Here is an 18631-nt window from a genome sequence, read left to right as displayed (position 1 = left end):
CTATAGACTAATCAAAGTTTCAGTTATTTTCCCCGAAATATATTTTCCAAGAGTTGTCATAGTTTTAATGAAAAAAAAAAAACAAACAAACTCATTAAAGGAACATAGTTTGAACGTAGGTGGTTTATGGTTCTCATACCACAGAATCTTTCCATTATCTGAAAAAGATGAATCATAAAGAAAAAAAAAAAAGACAACTTCTGTTGGAAAGTACTAAGACAAAATAGAAAGCAAAAGCTGGGGAGCTGGGGGGAAGAGAAAAATGCAGAATTTCTAGAGAAAGTCACAAAAGACAGTAGCTATACTGCAGATCAAGGAGGTGTAGAAGTGAGTTGATGGCTCTGGGGCCCTGCAGGAAGTACTCTGGGGTCCCTGAATTATGCTGGAGGTAAGCCAAGATACCCAGGTTCCATCCTTGAGTTTGGAAGATCCCCTGGAGAAAGAAATGGCAACCCACTCCAGTATTCTTGCCTGGAGAATCCCATGGACAGAGGAGCCTGGTGGGCTACAGTCCATGGGATCGCAAAGAATTGGACAGGACTGAGCAACTAAGACTTTCACTTTCAAGCAAAGACAACATTATAGCTGCAGCACAGCCTTCACCCTGATGGAGATAAAGACTCACTGTACTCTAGTTTATTTGGGAGGATAAAGCATTCCTAGATGTGTTATAAGACATAATTCAAGAAAAGAAGAGATTCTAAGCAGAATAAGAGAGAAAGAGAAAGAAGGTTTCAGAAGGATTATTTACATAAAAATTGTATTCAAGGAGTTATTTGGATTCAGAAAGAGGGCAATTCTATACAGACCTGATCTAGAAGAGAAGCTTCAGATCTTGATCAGTGCTATTCAACAGAGTATTAACATAAGACAAAAACATAACTTATGTATGTTAGTTTTTCTCATAGCCATATTTAAGAGTAAAAAGAGGTGAAATTTAAAAAATATATTTTATTTAATGCAATATATCAACATACAAATATTTCAAGCAAAAACATTAAAAAAATATTGAGATAATTTACTTTTTATTTTCACACAAGTCTTTGGAATCCTAGACACAGCACATCTCAGCCCACACCTGCCACATCTCAAGCAATTAATAGTTAAAAGTGGCAAGTGGTTACCTTATTGGACAGTACAGGTCCAGATACCCTATAATTTTTTGTCTTTAAAAATCAAGTAAGTTTACTCAAGTATATCTTGATGCGCATTGTGGGTTATAATTTTCATATATACACTGTACTATTTTAATTTACAGTTTCTAATTTTTATATCTATTTTGCATGTGTTTTAACACAAGTTTCAGGAAATTTTTCTTGAATTACTGTTTTTGGTATTTATTCTATTTCCTTGTTTTGTTTCCCAGGACCCTTATTTGCAGGCTAATTTGCCTTTGCCCATCTTCAGTATATATCATTTAATAAAAAATCTTTTTTTCTCTTTGCTTTTAATTCTTCAATTTTTATTGGAGTATAGTTTTGTATGAAGGTCAAGAAGCAACAGTTAGAATCAGACACGGAACAAGAGACTGGTTCAAAAGTGGGAAAGGAGTACATCAAGGCTGTGTATTGTCACTCTGATTATTGAACTTTTATGCAGAGTATATCATGCAAAATGCTGGACTGAATGAAGCACAAGCTGGAATCAAGACTGCCAGGAGAAATATTGGTAACTTCAGATTTGCAGATGACACCACCCTAATGGCAGAAAGTGAAGAGGAACTAAAGAGCCTCTTGATGAAGGTAAAAGAGGAGAGTGAAAAAGCTGGCTTAAAACTCAACATTCAAAAAACTAAGATCACGGGATCCAGTCCCATCACTTCATGGCAAATAGATGGGGAAACAATGGAAACACTGACAGACTTTATTTTCTTGGACTTTGAAAATCACTGCAGTCAGTGACTGCAGCCATGAAATTAAAAGACGCTTGCTCCTTAGAAGAAAAGCTATGACGAACCTGTCTGTGTGTTAGTCACTCAGTCGTCTCCAACTCTTTGTGACCCTATGCACTATAGCCTGCCAGGCTCCTCTGTCCATGGGATTTTCCAGGCAAGAATATTAGAGTGGGTTGCCATTTACTTCCCCAAAGGATCTTTCCGACCAAGGGCATGAACCTGGGTTCCCTACATTGTAGGCAGATTCTTTACTGTCTGAGCCACTAGGGAAGCCCTACATATTGATATACTCCTCGGAAAAAAAGCTATGACAAACCTAGACAGCACATGAAAAAAGCAGAGACATCATCTGGCCAACAAAGGTCTGCATAGTCAAAGCTATGGTTTTTCCAATAGTCATGTTCCAACGTGAGAGTTAGACCATAAAGAAGGCTGAGCGCCCAAGAATTGATGCTTTCTCATTGTAGTGCTGGAGAAGACTCTTGAGAGTCCCTTGGACTGCAAGAAGATCAAACCAGTCAATCCTAAAGGAAATCAACCCTGAAGATTCATTGGAAGGATTGATGCTGAAGCTGCAGCTCCAATACTTTGGCCACCTGATGCAAACAGCCAACTCACTGGAAAAGACCCTGATGCTGGCAAAGATTGAAGGCAGGAGGAGAAGGGGACGACAGAGGATGAGATGGTTGGATGGCATCACCAACTCAATGGACGTGAATATGAGCAAACTCTGGGAGATAGTGAAGGACAGGAAACCCTGGCGTGCTGCAGTCCATGGGGTCGCAAAGAGTCGGACACAACTGAGCAACTGAACAATAGTTGCTTTGCACTGTTGTGTCAGTTTCTGCTGTACAGGTGAGTCAGCTATACATACACACACACATCCTCTTTTTGGATTTCCTTCCCACTTAAGTCACCACAGAGCATTGAGTAGAGTTCCCTGTACTATACAGTAGGTTCTCATTAGTTACTTTATACACACTCCTTATTTGTGATTAAAATCTTTTTCCTCTTCCATTTCTCTTGCAGCACTATCTTTACATCTATTTGCTCCCATGTTCCTTTCAGTTTAACCTTTATTTCTGAAATAATTTTTTTATTTATAAATATTTACTGAGTTCTTTCACCTCATTTGAAATTTAATACTGATTTTTGGTGTTCTTCCATGTCTTCTGTAACTTCTTTCAACTATCTTGTATCTTGTTATGAAATAGTAAATTACAGTTGTGATCGATTTTGTGGGTGTTTCTGTCTGATATGCTTTCATTGCCAAGGATGTTATTTTGTTCCTTATTAATTTTTTTCTTAAACCTTAGCAGAGGATTTGAGCTTTGCACTTTTTCAGTGCTTGTTTTTAGGTAAAATCAGTCACTGATCTTGTGGGAGAAGGCAGGAACTGGGGTAACTCTTCTAACCTTGAAGAGTTCCTTCATTCAGAGTTTTCACGTAGTTAAAAATGTTTCCTTGTTTTCTGGTTTTGTCCCCTCCCTGCTTTCATCTGGATTTTCTCTTTCTTTTAGGGCTTCCCAGATGATCCAGGGGTAAAGAATCTGCCTGCCAATGCAGGAGATGCAAGAGATGAGGATTGGGAAGATCCCCTGGAGGAGGAATGTCAACCCACTCCACTTTTCTTGCTCGAAGGATTCCATGGACAGAGGAGCCTGGAGGGCTACAGTCCATGGGGTCACAAAGAGTCAGACACGACTAAGCACACCGGCACAACCTCTCTTTCATTTCTTCTTGCTCATATTGCTTGGGATTTATTCTCCTGCATGAACCCAGCCCTGGCAGGAAGCACTGGCCACTCAACTGTGACAACTCTGTGGGCTGCCCAGCTGTCTGAGCTCTTCAGCCTAACTGCAGGACTTCACCCAGACCTCTCAGAATGGCCTGGGGTCTCTTTTAGAAAACACCCACTGGCTGTTTTGGCATTCTCCTGGGAGTTCTCATTAGAAGCCCCCTTGCTCTCTCGGCCGTCTCTCACACCAAAGCTGGAACCGCAGTGGTTCCTGTGGCTGCTGGTGGGTTTTGTCATTTGCATGCATGCTGGCATTCCTAGGGCTACCTTGCTGTAAATATTGTCTATGGGTTTTTGGTTGTATGATCAAGTTGTTCCATTTCTCTGGAAGAACTCAGCAGGATGGAACAATTATGCAGCAATTAGCACATCTTCCTATAATCCTCCAAGCACAAAATGTTAATGTATCAGGGTTAGATATCAACTTGATATAAGCCAGGGCCAGGATTATAGTCACAAATACATACTATCACTGGGCCATCAACAGTGTACATGCTGTAAGTTTCTGAATGATTGCGTCTGATTGAAATAAAAATGAATAAGACAGAGATTTCTTGTATCTTGAGTTTTATATCTGAGGGTTAGCAATAACTTAATTCAGTAAGGAATTACTGAGCACCAGAAGACACTCTTCTAGAAACATCAGGAAGATGAGTTTGCCTCTGACTTAAAAGAGATTGTGAGTCTAGAAGCTGAAGAAATAAAAAAAAATTCCATGTGCTATGTAAGAATGGAAATAGGTGTAAAGCAACAAAGAGTACAGAGCAGGACAATTTATTCCCAGAGGGGAGGAGATGGGCATAGAAACAATAGCAATTATCATGACTATATATGCCTGTTAAGGGCAGGAATGGTAGTTATACATGAGAGAACAACATTTCATTAAATTTCATTCAAAAAAATTTCATGAAAAAAACTTCATTTAAAAAAATATTAAAAACTAATGTGTATTAGATTGCCAAAAATAAAAATCAAGATTTTATTTGGGCCTTGATAAAAAGATCATCCTCCAAATAATTCACAGATAGTTTATCTCAATAATATCATTGTATTCAGCCCTAAAGAATGATAGTCTTGATTATTATGTGTATCTATGAGCTGTCTTATGAGCTGTATTAACCTTTTCAGAATAATTTAGTAAATCCTCATTTATATCTTTCCCCCCATTCTCTTTCAATTGACTTTATGAAACACGAATGTTTTAGTCTTCTGACTATTAAAAGAAACTGTTTTTCTAACAAAATAAAATAGTCATATTAATAATAGCTTCCATTTAATGAACATTGCTGACAAGTAGGATGCTGAATATATTACAAACATGATCTTTTTTCACCATGATACCTTTATACTTATCTTAAAAGGGACTTGAAGCTCAGGGATGTTAAGTAACTTGACTAAGGTCACTTAAGTAGAAGGCAATAAAAGCAGGAATTTGAAATCTTACTCTCCCGAGATATAAGTCACACTAGAAAACATAAACAAGCCCACAGAATTGCTAAGGGCAAAAGTGTACTATGTTAGCTGGAATGGGAAAAGTGAAGGGTCTGACAACTTGCTGCCACTTCTGCTGCATGCAGCCAGGGTGCCGGGCCCTTCTTTGGAATTTTCCGTGCACTGAAGCACAGAGAACATGTACTGCCTTTTATTTTGGGTTCTTGTTTTTCCTTTGCTGGTGCAAAATGCCCATTAGTTAGATGTGACCTAGAAGGATTAGGGATCTTCACTGAAACTAAATTAAGTTATATCCTATAATTTTATTTAAAGCTTTTTTTTTTTAAATTGTGGACTATTTTTTAAAGTCTTTATTGACTCTGTTACAGTATTGCTTCTGTTCTACGCTTTGGTTTTTTGGCTGCAAGGCATGGGAGATCTTAGCTCCTTGACCAGGGATTGAAACTACAGCCCCTGCATTGGAGGGCGAAGTCTTAACCACTGGACCACCAGGGACATACCTTTCTATAAATTTTGGTTTCTATGATTCTTCAAAAAAGAAAGAAAATTTTAAGCAATTTATAAATAAGAACAATTATCTTCCATTGTCTTATATTCACATATGAAAAGCATCAAGGTCCCTTTATGATAGTTCCTTATTCCCAAGAAAATCTGACCCTTTAGTCACCAGATATTAGTATTTCATAACTGGATACAATGTCCACAGACTCTGAGAAATTTGAACACTCTGTCAACGTGACCACTGATCTAAGAAAATATATTTGGAAATCACATTTCAACATCCTCAGGATTGATATGAAGCTGATGCACTAAAGCAAAAGTGATTTTACTATGCTTTATGTCAGCAAGTTATGGACAAGGTCTCATATAGAGGAGTGAAACAGAAGGGAATGGCTAAAGGATAAAATTACTAAAACATCCAAATCAGGAACCAATATTACATGTAGGCCAAAGCTATTTAAGACAAGTTGAGCCTTCAATTTAATTTCATATTATCAAATCAATACTCAGTACACACTGTGATCAAAGCTAAGCAGATGTGATTATCTCATATACCAAACTTCAGAACTCACAAAGAAACACCAATGCTGAGTGATTTAGTGAGAAGCTGACCACACGGTACTTAGACCATAGACAAGGGGATGTACGAAGAACTTGGGTCAAAAGGTTCAAACCAAATAGTTATACTTTAAGATGTAAAAGGGCTATTTTCAAAAAAACAAAAATAAGTGTTGGTACAGATGTGGAGAAAGTTGGTTGAAATGCAAAGTGTAAAACCACTATGAAAAATAGTATGGAGTTTCCTCAAAAAAAGTTTCAGATAGAACCACCATATGTTCCAGCAACGTCCTTCTGGGTATCAATCCAAAAGAACTGAAATCAGGATCTTGAAGAGACATCAGCACTTCCACGATCATAGCAGCACTATTTACAACAGTCAAGATATGGGATCAACCCAATGTCTATCCACAGAGCAATGCATAAAGATGGAATACCATTCAGCCTCAAAAAAAGAAAATTTTGCAACATGCAACAACATGGATGAACTCTGAGGATATTACGCTAAGTGAAATAAGCCAGTCACAGAAAGCCAAATATTACATGATTCCACTTGTATGAGGTACCTAAAATAGTCAAAATCATAGAATCAAAGAGGAAAGTGGTGGTTGCAAGGGCTGCAGAGGGGAAATGGGGAGTTGCCAATCAACAGACATAAAGTTTCAGTTAAGCAAGATGAATTAAGTTTGAGATCTGCTGTACAACATTATACGCGTCAGCAATGACAATGTATCATACCCTTAAAAATTTTGTTAAGACAGTAGATCTCATGTGAGGTGTTCTTACCATAACAAAATAAAAAAATTCAGAAACATAACCACCTGCACCCCCACAAAAGTTTCCAAAACTACCTTGATGCACCCACTAAACTTATGTTGAACACTAAGAAAGCACACATAAGAGCATTTCCTCTTTTTCAAAGCGCTGCAAGAATCACATCCCAGCCTGGATGTGATTCCCTTTCCTCAGAAACAATTTTGACAGCCATCCAAGGCAACTAGGTTCTAGAGTTCTCTGAGAAAATAATGAAGGGCTGTCAGTCCCAGAATACAATAAGAGGATATAACATTTCTACTTTTCTAAATGAGACACTTCACTGAACCCAAATAAAAACAAATGTACTGCATTTCCATTTTATCTGGCTATTTGAAGAACAGGTAAGCAGACATCCTCACTGGCATATTTAAAGAATCTTCATAGAATTTCTACCCCATGGTTTGTATCTGAGTGCCCAGAGCAAACTGCTTTTCATCAGTTACTCTGGCTGCAAAGGAGGGCAGGGGTTAGACAGAAGGCATGCAGGGAAGAAAGCATGGCACAGTAGTTAGAGGCAACAGCTTTGAAACTAGGCTTATCTGGGTTCAAATGCTGCCTTCTCTGCTTTTGAAGTCATCATCTTAAGCAGGTTACTTGATCCCTCTGAACCTCAGCCTCTTCACCTGTAAGATGGTGTAACAAACCCCTCCACTGGAATCACTGTGAAGATTAAATGAAATTCTTTTTGTAATGCACGTAGCATGTGCCTGATGGTGGGGATTATAAAATGAACAAAATACACTTCTTACTTCAGGTGCTTCAGGTTTCTTACCACTCCTTATTGTAGAGAAAATTTATTCATTCTACTTGCAACCAACATTTGAGCCTCCAGAATGAGTGAGAAAGAAGAGGGGGAATGGACAGAGGAACGGACACGTAATAAAACAAGCACAATAAAACCTTAGTTGCAGAATCGAGGAGGTGAGTAAATAGGAACCCACAGTGAAATTCTTTACTTTTTTGTATGTCTAATAATTGTCATAAGAAACCGTTGGGAAAAAATTAAGGCAGAAGAGAAGAATTAATAGATTAGAGAGAATCGGACTAAATTCTAAGAGATCAGAAAACCACACAGAGTTAAACCCGTCACCAAAACACCGTGAACTATCCTGATTCCTGCTGAGACTGTGACATGGAGATAAACCTTGGTACTCTCGTGCAGAGAACTGTCCCACTGCTGGAACCTGAGTGTCTGGGTCAGAACGCTAACAGGTGGCTGGAGAGAGAGACAGCTAGATCTAAGAAGAGTATTGATTTCACAGCTCTCTTATGTCATGCAAAAAGTCCTTCAATTTCCAAGTCACTGTTTTCCCAATCAAGAGGCTGAAAATAGAACAATGTACTAAACAGAGCCACAGCATATAGTCAACTAAAGATATGGACTCTGTTTAATTAAAGTGAAAGAGATGTCCCTTGCTTTTCTCCTCTCTATCTTCCTGGCTTCTCTCATTCTATGTAGCTTCCCATATAGATTTTCTCTTATTATTTTTTTGAAACAAATTTCCACACGAGATCAAGACTAGGGAGTTAATCATTAATTCCTTGCATGTAAATTGTCTGCCCCTGACAGGAGATACCCCCCAAATGACACATCAATATTGGATTCATTTCCCAACAACATAATATCAGCTCCCAGTTACCATTCCATTAGGACCAAGGATGACTTTAGTGAAAAGTTTCATCTCTGTGTCTAAATCTGAAAGGGAATCAGGACAGTTCAGGGTGTTTGTGCTTAAGGATCTAGCCCTATATGGTTTCCTCCTCTGTTATATTCAGTTTGATTATCTCTATAATCTACTAATTCTTCTGTACTGAGTATTTTCCCCCAACATTTTATTATGAAAAGTACCAGAGGGTTAGGGAGTCCCGTGACAAGATACCCAAGTTAAGTTAAAATAAGTAAAGCAGTCATGGACCACAACACATTTTAACACTGTAATATGGAAGAATAAATGACATCTGAAAAGTCTTAAGTAATCTTAAGTCTTCATGGGTTGGAGACTGGCCAGTAAGCTTCATATTTACTATCAATATTATCTTTCGCTTACAAAAATAAATTAATATCTTATTGAGAGGAATAACTTTTACACTATTTTTAAGATTCTGCCTTGTAAGGAAGAGCTATAAACATCTGGCTTCTAAGAAATGTACAGCCACAGACATTTCTTTCATCTCAATGTCATTTTCACTTCATTTAGTAAAGAACAGTGGCTTATAATGTCTAGGGCTAAAGCAAATTGTAATCCAAACCCGCTAATATTTCTCTTTTCTTTTATCCTAGTCAAGGACTCTTATCCGAACCACTTTGCCTCCTGCTGGGGAAATGGTTTATATTCTTAAAGCTTTGCTCTCAAGAGGGGACAAAAGTGGTACTTAACCCCTAACCATAGTAGTAAAATGTCTGTAATGTGATATTGTTGGTACCCGCACACGGTCTATTTCGTGGAAATTGTAGTACAGATGAACTACACTTTAATAATGTGATCCCAGGGCTCTAGCTACTAGCAGTTGAGGAGCTGGGATTAAAGTCTGCACAGTGATGATAACCACTGTGGTTCAGTGAGCATCTACTGTATGCCAAGGAGTGTGTTGCAGACTTTCCTTACATCACACCTAATTCTCCCAGCCATCAGGGATGGTAGGTCTCATCATCTCCATTTTATTTCTTTTTATTTTTTACTAAAAAATATATTTTTTTGGCCACACCATGAGGCAAATAGGATCTACTTTCCAGACCATGGACAGAACCTATGCCCCCTTCAGTGGAAGTCTGGGCCACTAGGGAAGTCCCTAATCTCCATTTCACAAGTGAAGAAAGTCTAGCTCAGGGACATTAAAGTACTTAATCAAGATCAGACAGGAATTCGGCAAACTGTCTGACCTCCTTGCTTGGTCATTCTCTGGGCTTAGATTCTATCCATTTTAATGCCACGGCATTAAGATCTTGGATGAGTTATTTACCACGAGTCTCAGTTTTTTTATCTATAGAATAAGAAGACTACTACCTGCCCTTCAAAGGGCTGCTGTGATGGTTCAGTTCAGTTCAGTTCAGTTCAGTTACTCAGTCGTGTCCGACTCTTTGCGACCCCATGAATCATAGCACACCAGGCCTCCCTGTCCATCACCAACTCCCGGAGTTCACTCAAACTCACCTCCATCAAATCAGTGATGCCATCCAGCCATCTCTTTCTCTGTCGTCCCCTTCTCCTCCTGCCCCCAATCCCTGCCAGCATCAGAGTCTTTTCCAGTGAGTCAACTCATCGCATGAGGTGGCCAAAGTATTGCAGTTTCAGCTTTAGCATCAGTCCTTCCAATGAACACCCAGGATTGATCTCCTCTAAAGGACTGGTTGGATCTTCTTGCAGTTCAAGGGACTCTCAAGAGTCTTCTCCAGCACCACAGTTCAAAAGCATCAATTCTTTGGCGCTCAGCTTTCTTCACAGTCCAACTCTCACATCCATACATGACCACGGGAAAAACCATAGCCTTGACTAGACGGACCTTGGTTGGCAAAGTAATGTCTCTGCTTTTTAATATACTATCTAGGTTGGTCATAACTTTCCTTCCAAGGAGTAAGCGTCTTTTAATTTCATGGCTGCAATCACCATCTGCAGTGATTTTGGAGTCCGCAAAAATAAAGTCTGACACTGTTTCCACTGCTTCCCCATCTATTTCCCATGAAGTGATGGGACCAGATGCCACGATCTTTGTTTTCTGAATGTTGAGCTTCAAGCCAACCTTTTCACTCTCCTCTTTCACTTTCATCAAGAGGCTTTTGAGTTCCTCTTCACTTTCTGTCATAAGGGTGGTGTCATCCGTATATCTGAGGTTATTGATATTTCTCTTGGCAATCTTGATTCCAGCTTGTGCTTCTTCCAGCCCAGCGTTCCTCATGATGTACTCTGCATATAAGTTAAATAAGCAGGGTGACAATATACAACCTTGACGTACTCCTTTTCCTATTTGGAACCAGTCTGTTGTCCGTCTAGTCAAGGCTATGGTTTTTCCCCTGGTCATGTATGGATGTGAGAGTTGGACTGTGAAGAAAGCTGATCACCAAAGAATTGATGCTTTTGAACTGTGGTGTTGGAGAAGACTCTTGAGAGTCCCTTGGACTGCAAGGAGATCCAACCAGTCCCTTCTAAAGGAGATCAATCCTGGGTGTTCACTGGAAGGACTGATGCTAAAGCTGAAACTGCAATACTTTGGCCACCTCATGCGAAGAGTTGACTCACTGGAAAAGACTCTGATGCTAGGAAAGGTTGGGGGCAGGAGGAGAAGGGGACGACAGAGAATGAGATGGCTGGATGGCATCACCGACTCTGTGGACATGAGTTTGAGTGAACTCCGGGAGTTGGTGATGGACAGGGAGGCCTGGCGTGCTGTGATTCATGGGGTCGCAGAGTCGGACACGACTGAGCGACTGAACTGAACTGAACTGTTGTTCCATGTACAGTTCTGACTGTTGCTTACTGACCTGCATACACGTTTCTCAAGAGGCAGGTGAGGTGGTCTGGTATTCCCATCTCTTTCAGAATGTTCCACAGTTGATTGTGATTCACACAATTAAAGGCTTTGGCATAGTCAATGAAGCAGAAATAGATGTTTTTCTGGAACTCTCTTGCTTTCTCCATGATCCAGCGGATGTTGGCAATTTGATCTCTGGCGTCTCTGCCTTTTCTAAAACCTGCTTGAATATCTGGGAGCTCACGGTTCACATACTGCTGAAGCCTGGGTTGGAGAATTTTGAGCATGACTTTACTAGCGTGTGAGATAAGTGCAATTGTGCGGTAGTTTGAGCATTCTTTGGCATTGCCTTTCTTTGGGATTGGAATGAAGACTGACCTTTTCCAGTCCTGTGGCCACTGCTGAGTTTTCCAAATTTGCTGGCATATTGAGTGCAGCACTTTCACAGCATCATCTTTCAAGATTTGAAATAGCTCAACTGGAATTCCATCACCTCTACTAGCTTTGTTCGTAGTGATGCTTTCTAAGGCCCACTTGACTTCACATTCCAAGATGTCTGTGATGTTAAAGTGGACTAAAGCAGATAGTACCCATAGCACAATACCCCATACCTAGTACTTGTATTGGAGAAGGAAACGACAACCCACTCCAGTGTTCTTGCCTGGAGAACCCCAGGGACGGGGGAGCCTGGTGGGTTGCTGTCTACAGGGTCGCACAGAGTCGGACACGACTGAAGCGACTTAGCATCATCAGCAGCAGCACTTGTATAATAATACAAAGTAAGGAGAAAAGATGGCACTGCTACATTTTCAGGCCTTCCAGGCAATTTTTACATCCTAAAATTCCCACAGCTATTACCCTTTTTTATCTACCTGCATTTAAAATATTCTAATACTTATCTCTTGGGACACAGCATCGAGACTTTCAGGTTTTTTACTGGTGGGCACAGGAGAGGCAGGAAATAAGAGAGACTGAAATAACTATCTTTATCTTCTAGTTCTGCCTTTTTATCAGGTTACTCAGTTTTTCTCAGTACCATTATATTCTGCATACGCCTATTTTGTCCATACCCCAAGCAATCCAAACTGTGAATATATAGATTCATTTATCCTTCTACGGCAAACAACTACAATGATCAAAACCTTACCACCAATTTATGACTTCCAGTATAAAATATTTAAATGTTACACACATATTAGCCAGGTGGGAATATCTTTCTGTTTGTAGAAATACAGTTTTGTGCAAATGATTTATCTCAGCTTCTCCCTGTTTATAACAACCCATCAAATGTATATTCCTCCTCTCCCATCGAAATGGGTAAACAAACTATTTACCTGACACATAACATGGCAAACCTTTTTTTTTGGCCACAAAACTCTGTCTTCTATTGTTCAGTACTAAATAATACAAAAAGAGTTTTTATTCTATTTGTTTAATCGACAAATATCAGTCAGTTTTCACCTTTTCTGTTTGAATAACTTTGGCACTAGGTCATAAAGCTCAAGTTATAAAAGTAGTGGCATAGCCTCCTTGGCATACTTTTCCTGAATACTTGTTTCCCAGAGTCCCTGATTCATTCAACCTAATATTACTTTGTACCTACTATGTGTCATGCATGGTGCCAGGTCCCTGAGAACCAAACACTGAGCAAAACCAAGGAGGTTACAGTCTGATGGAAGAGACAGAAATGCACCAAATAATCACATGATCACTGCAACTCAAACAACATTCAGAAAGGGAAATGCTACCTGTCTATCATGGGGGGATGTGACCTGCTTAGGGATGGCCAGTGGGCTTTCCCAGGAAAGCAACATTTGATCTGAGGTTTAATTAAAGGTGATAATAGATCCATAAGCAAAAAGAGGCAAGACAAACATTCTAGAGAGAGGGGAAGAAGCACAGAAGCAGCATGCGTAGGTGGAAGAAAGCCAGTGGGGCTGGAACACAGAGATCAAAGAGACGCCTGTTACGAGCTGAAGTTAGGAAGGCAGGTGAGTGCCAGTGCAGATCCCTAGGGTCAACTTAAGGAGTCTCACCTTTATCTAAGAACACTGGGAAGGGACTGAAGAGTGGTGACACTGTCTGATTTGTATTTTGACTGCAGTGGGGGGACTAGCGCACAGTAATTCATGGTGGAAAGAGATGAACCAGTTAAGTGTCTGCTGCAGTGATCCAGATAAAAGACCACAGCAGCTTGGACCAGACCAGTGACGAGGAGGTAAATACCAAGACGGCATAAGGAATCAGGACCAAGTGTGAGTACTGTGTTATGAGCTGTGCATGGACTCTTGGAATTCTCACAAACAACCTATGGGACGCATATTCTTTTCTGCATTTTATAGATGAGAATATAGAGGCACGTAGACATCTGTCCAAAGTGCAGGTAGTTTAAATAACAGAACCAGAACCCCAACCCCATGTTTATTTAATGTCAAAGCCAATTACAATTATTGTTAAAAAGTCGAAATAGAGTTAGGACAAAAGATCTCTACAGCCAAGTTTCAAAACTCAGAAGCTTCTTGATCCATTTCATTGAGCTGCCAATGGTGAGCCCTGAAGAACATGGCCTTAGATCCCCCCCTCATAACATGGATTCTCTTTTGAAGGTTTATACCACAGAAAGCATACCTATTTCAACATATCGACTTGGTAAGTCCCTCATTTCACTGGCGTGCCGTTCCTTCACCGAGCATATCTAGAAAGGAAAGCCAAAGGTCATTTTTATTCATCTGATAGAAAACTCTTGATCACATCTCATTCACTATATGGTACTTTTGCTAAATTAGCTACGTAGCACTGAAGACAGGATGCACACATCCTACCCTATGACTTGAGTAACAGAAATTAATTTCAATGACATTCAGCAACCATTACTTATATTCTCCAACCTGGTATGCTCGGTTGGTCAGGTATGTCCGACTCTTCGTGACCTCATGGAATGCGGCACCCAGGCTCCATTGTCTATGGAATTCTCCAGGCAAGAATACTGGAGCAGGTTGCCATTTCCTACTCCCGGGGATCTTCCAAGCCCAGGGATCGAACCCACATTTCTTCTGTCTTCTGCATTGGCAGGCGGATTCTTTACCACCGAGTCACCTTAGGAGCCCTACTCTCACGGTGCCAGGTCCCAGAGAGATTATTCTCCAATAAAGTTTTATTCAGGGACAAAGAAAATAAGGAAGTGAATATAGTTTTAAGACTTTTCCAATGACCCATTTTCTGCAACTCTATTGACAGACTCCCTCAGTCATCATCCAAATAAAACTCCAGCAAAAGCACAGAGCCCCAGATGCCCAATGGCTAGTTTGGGCAACACCCATATAGGTCTAGTGTTTCTGATCACATTTTAGTAATTTATTTCACTGTTGCTAAATACTACTTTGCAAAAGTGTCACACGCTCTTCTTCTCTCAAGCTCATTAAAATAAGTGTATTACATAATTTAAATCAGAGATGGTAACTACAGCCGAGCCTCTGGTCTATTTTTTTACAGCTTGTAAGCTGAAAATAATTTTTACATTTTCAAAGGTTTGAAAAAGTGAAAAGGAGAGGAGGGAAACTGGGAAGGAAAAACAAATAAAAAGGAAATTTCTTGGCAGAAACAATATGTAGCAGGCAAAGGGCTTCCCTGGTAGCTCAGCTGGTAAAGAATCCACCTGCAATGCAGGAAAATCTGGTTTGATTCCTGGGTCTGGAAGATCTGCTGGAGAAGGGATAGGCTACCGACTCCAGTGTTCTTGGGCTTCCCTTACAGTTCAGCTGGTAAAGAATCCACCTGCAATGCGGGAGACCTGGGTTCAATCCCTGGGTCAGGAAGATCTCCTGGAGAAGGGAAAGGCTATCCACTCCAGGATTCTGGCCTGAAGAATTCTGGGGTTGCAAAGAGTCAGACATGACTGAGCAACATTCATTTACTTCACTTAAAGTTTAAAATCTTTACCACCAGCCTTTTACAGAAAGTTTTCCAACTCATATTTTAAATTATATGTATACAGTTTGAATAGAAATTTTGTGCATTTATTTTATATATATGTGTGTGTGTGTGTGTGTGTGTGAGCCACACACACACAGCCGTTAACACATACGTGTGTTAACTGTGGACGTTTTAGGATAATAAGACTATGGATATTTTATGATTATTTTTTGCTGTGTTTTCTAAAGTAAACGTACTCTATTTTGTAATAAGAACTGAGAAAAATTTACATAGTTCAGCCATCCAGTTTAAGACTGTGCTGCAAATGTCCATCAACAGATAAATGGATACACAAGATGTGGTACATATAAACAATAGACTATTACTCAGCTCTAAAAAAGAATGAAATAATGCTACTTGCAACAACATTAATGGACCTAGAGATGATCATACCTGTTGCCAAAGGGGAGGGGACAAGTGGAAGGAAGGATAGGAAGTTTGGGGTTAGTAGATGCAAACTATTACATATAGAATGAATAAACAAGGACCTACTGAATAGCACAGGGAACTATGTTCAATAACCTACGATAAATGATAATGGAAAAGAATATGAAAAAGAATATGTGTATATATATACATGTGTGTAACTGACTCACTTTGCTATACAGCAGAAATTAATACAACATTATAAATCAACTACAGTTCAATTAAAAAAAAAGACTGAGTCATAAGTACTGATCCTATACAAACTTCTTTTATACAGTATTTATTGCATTATTTTATAGCTGTATCCCTAAGTGTACCTGCTGCTGCTACTGCTAAGTCACTTCAGTCGTGTCCGACTCTGTGTGACCCCATAGACAGAAGCCCACCAGGGTCCCCCATCCCTGGGATTCTCCAGGCAAGAACACTGGAGTGGGTTGCCATTTCCTTCTCCCTAAGTGTACCTACAACATGAAAATTTCTAAACTACAGAAAATCCAAAGGGAAAAAACAAATCATACAATGACCCAGAACAAACTGAACACTATTAACAATTCACACTTTTGGAGAAGCTACTTTTCTTAACCTAAAATTACTACAAATAGTTTAATGTGCTATTTAAATATCCTTACATGATTCTTCAATATCTTTATAGTATTTCATTACATGAATGAACTGTAATCAATCCTATTTTAGACATTAGTTTTTTGCTTCTTATCTCTTTCTGATGCCAGCAATAATGCAATCAACATGCCACTATATAAAACTTTTGGACTTCTGTTTAGTTAGGATAAATTCCTAGAGGTAGAATTGATAGATCAATGTACATTTCTGCAGTCAGCAAAAACAAGACCTGGATCTGACTGGTTCAGATCATGAGCTCCTTACTGCAAAATTCAGGCTTAAATTGAAGAAAGTAGACCATTCAGGTATGACCTAAATCAAACCCCTTATGATTACATAGTAGATGTGATGAATAGATTCAAGGGATTAGATCTAATAGTCAGAGTGCCTGAAGAACTATAGATGGAGGCTCGTAACACTGTACAGGAGGTGGTGACCAAAACCATCTGCAAGAAAAAGTAACGCAAGAAGGCAACGTGGTTGCCTGAGGAGGCCTTACATGTAGCCGAGAAAAGAAGAGAAAAGAAAAGAAGAAAGGCAAAAATATATCCAACTGAATACAGAGTTCCAGAGAATAGCATGGAGAGATAAGAAAGCCTTCTTAAGTGAACAATACAAAGAAACAGAGGAAAACAATAGAATGGGAAAGACTAGAGACCTCTTCAAGAAAATAAGAGATACCAAGAGACCGTTTCATGCAAAGATAGGCACAATAAAGGAAAGAAAAGGTATGAACCTAATAGAAGCATAAGATTTTAAGAAGAGGTGGCAAGAACATACAGAAGAACTATGCAAAAAAGGTCTTAATGACCTAGATAACACAATGGTGTGGCCACTCAACTAAAGCCATATATCCTGGAGTGTGAAGTCAAGCAGGTCTTAGGAAGCATTACTATAAACAAAGATAGCTCCAGCTGAGCTATTTCAAATCCGAAAAGATGATGCTGTTAAAGTGCTGCACTCGATATGTCAGCAAATTTGCAAAACTCAGCAGTGGCCACAGGACTGGAAAAGGTTAGTTTTCATCCGAATCCCAAAGAAGGCAATGCCAAAAAATGTTCAAACTACAACCCAATTGCATTCATTCACATGCTAGGCTTCAACAGTACGTAAACCAAGAACTTTCAGGTGTGCAAGCTGGATTTAAAAAAGGCAGAAGAACGAGAGATCAAATTGCCAACATTCACTGAATCACAGAAAAAGCAAATGGAACTCCCCTCCCTCCAAAAAGAAACATATCTACTTCTGCTTCATTGACTATGCTAAAGTCTTCTTGTGATCCATCACAACAAATTGTGGAAAATTCTTAGAGATGGGAATATCAGACCACCTTACCTGTCTCCTGAAAAACCTGAATGCAGGTCAAGAAGCAGCAGTTAGAACTAGACATGGAACAACAGACTAGTTAAAAATTGGGAAAGGAATAGATTAAGGCTGTATATTGTCACCTTGCTTATTTAACTTATATGCACAGTACATCATGCAAAATGCTGGGCTGGATGAAGCACAAGTTAGAATCAAGACTGCCGGTTGTTATAACAACTTCAGATATGCAGATGGTACCATTCTAATGGCAGAAAGTGAAGAGGAACTAAAGAGCCTCTTGATGAAAGTGAAAGAGGAGAGTGAAAAAGCTGGCTTAAACTCATCATTCATTAAACAAAGATCCATGGCATCCAGTCCCATCACCTCATGGCAAACAGATGGGGAAACAATGGAAACAGTGACAGACTTCATTTTCTTGGGCTCCAAAATCACTGCAGATGGGGACTGAAGCCATGAAACTAAAAGATGCTTGCTCCTTGGAAGAAAAGCTATGAACAACCTAGACAGCATATTAAAAAGCAGAGACATTACGTTGCCAACAAAGGTCCGTGTGGTCAAAGCTCTGGCGTTTTCAGTGGTCATGTATGGATGTGAGAGTTGGACTGTGAAGAAAGCTGATCGCCGAAGAATTGATGCTTTTGAATTGTGGTGTTGAAGAAGACTCTTGAGAGTCCCTTGGACTGCAAGGAGATCAAACCAGTCAATCCTAAAGGAGATCAGTCCTGAATATTCATTAGAAGGACTGATACTGAAGCTCCAATACTTTTGACCACCTGATGCAAAGAGCTGACTCACTGGAA

The 18631-nt window shown here is 39.6% G+C and overlaps 1 protein-coding gene across 2 annotated transcripts in view; it reads right to left on the bottom strand.

The window, feature by feature from the left end:
- Positions 1–18631, bottom strand: part of VPS41 (VPS41 subunit of HOPS complex) — a 200167-nt gene that overhangs the window by 52699 nt on the left and 128837 nt on the right. For both annotated transcript variants that reach the window (XM_055421159.2, XM_055421160.2), the window contains exon 10: positions 14115–14181. In XM_055421159.2, coding sequence (XP_055277134.1) covers positions 14115–14181 — 67 coding nt within the window. The remainder of the gene's footprint in view (positions 1–14114; positions 14182–18631) is intronic.

This window comes from Moschus berezovskii, chromosome 3 (genome assembly GCF_049115385.1).
Source record: "Moschus berezovskii isolate FMDL1 chromosome 3, NW_MosBer_1.0, whole genome shotgun sequence".
Lineage (NCBI taxonomy): Eukaryota > Metazoa > Chordata > Mammalia > Artiodactyla > Moschidae > Moschus > Moschus berezovskii.
Note: the sequence above shows the minus strand (reverse complement) of the source record. Positions and strands in the feature narration are given on the sequence as shown.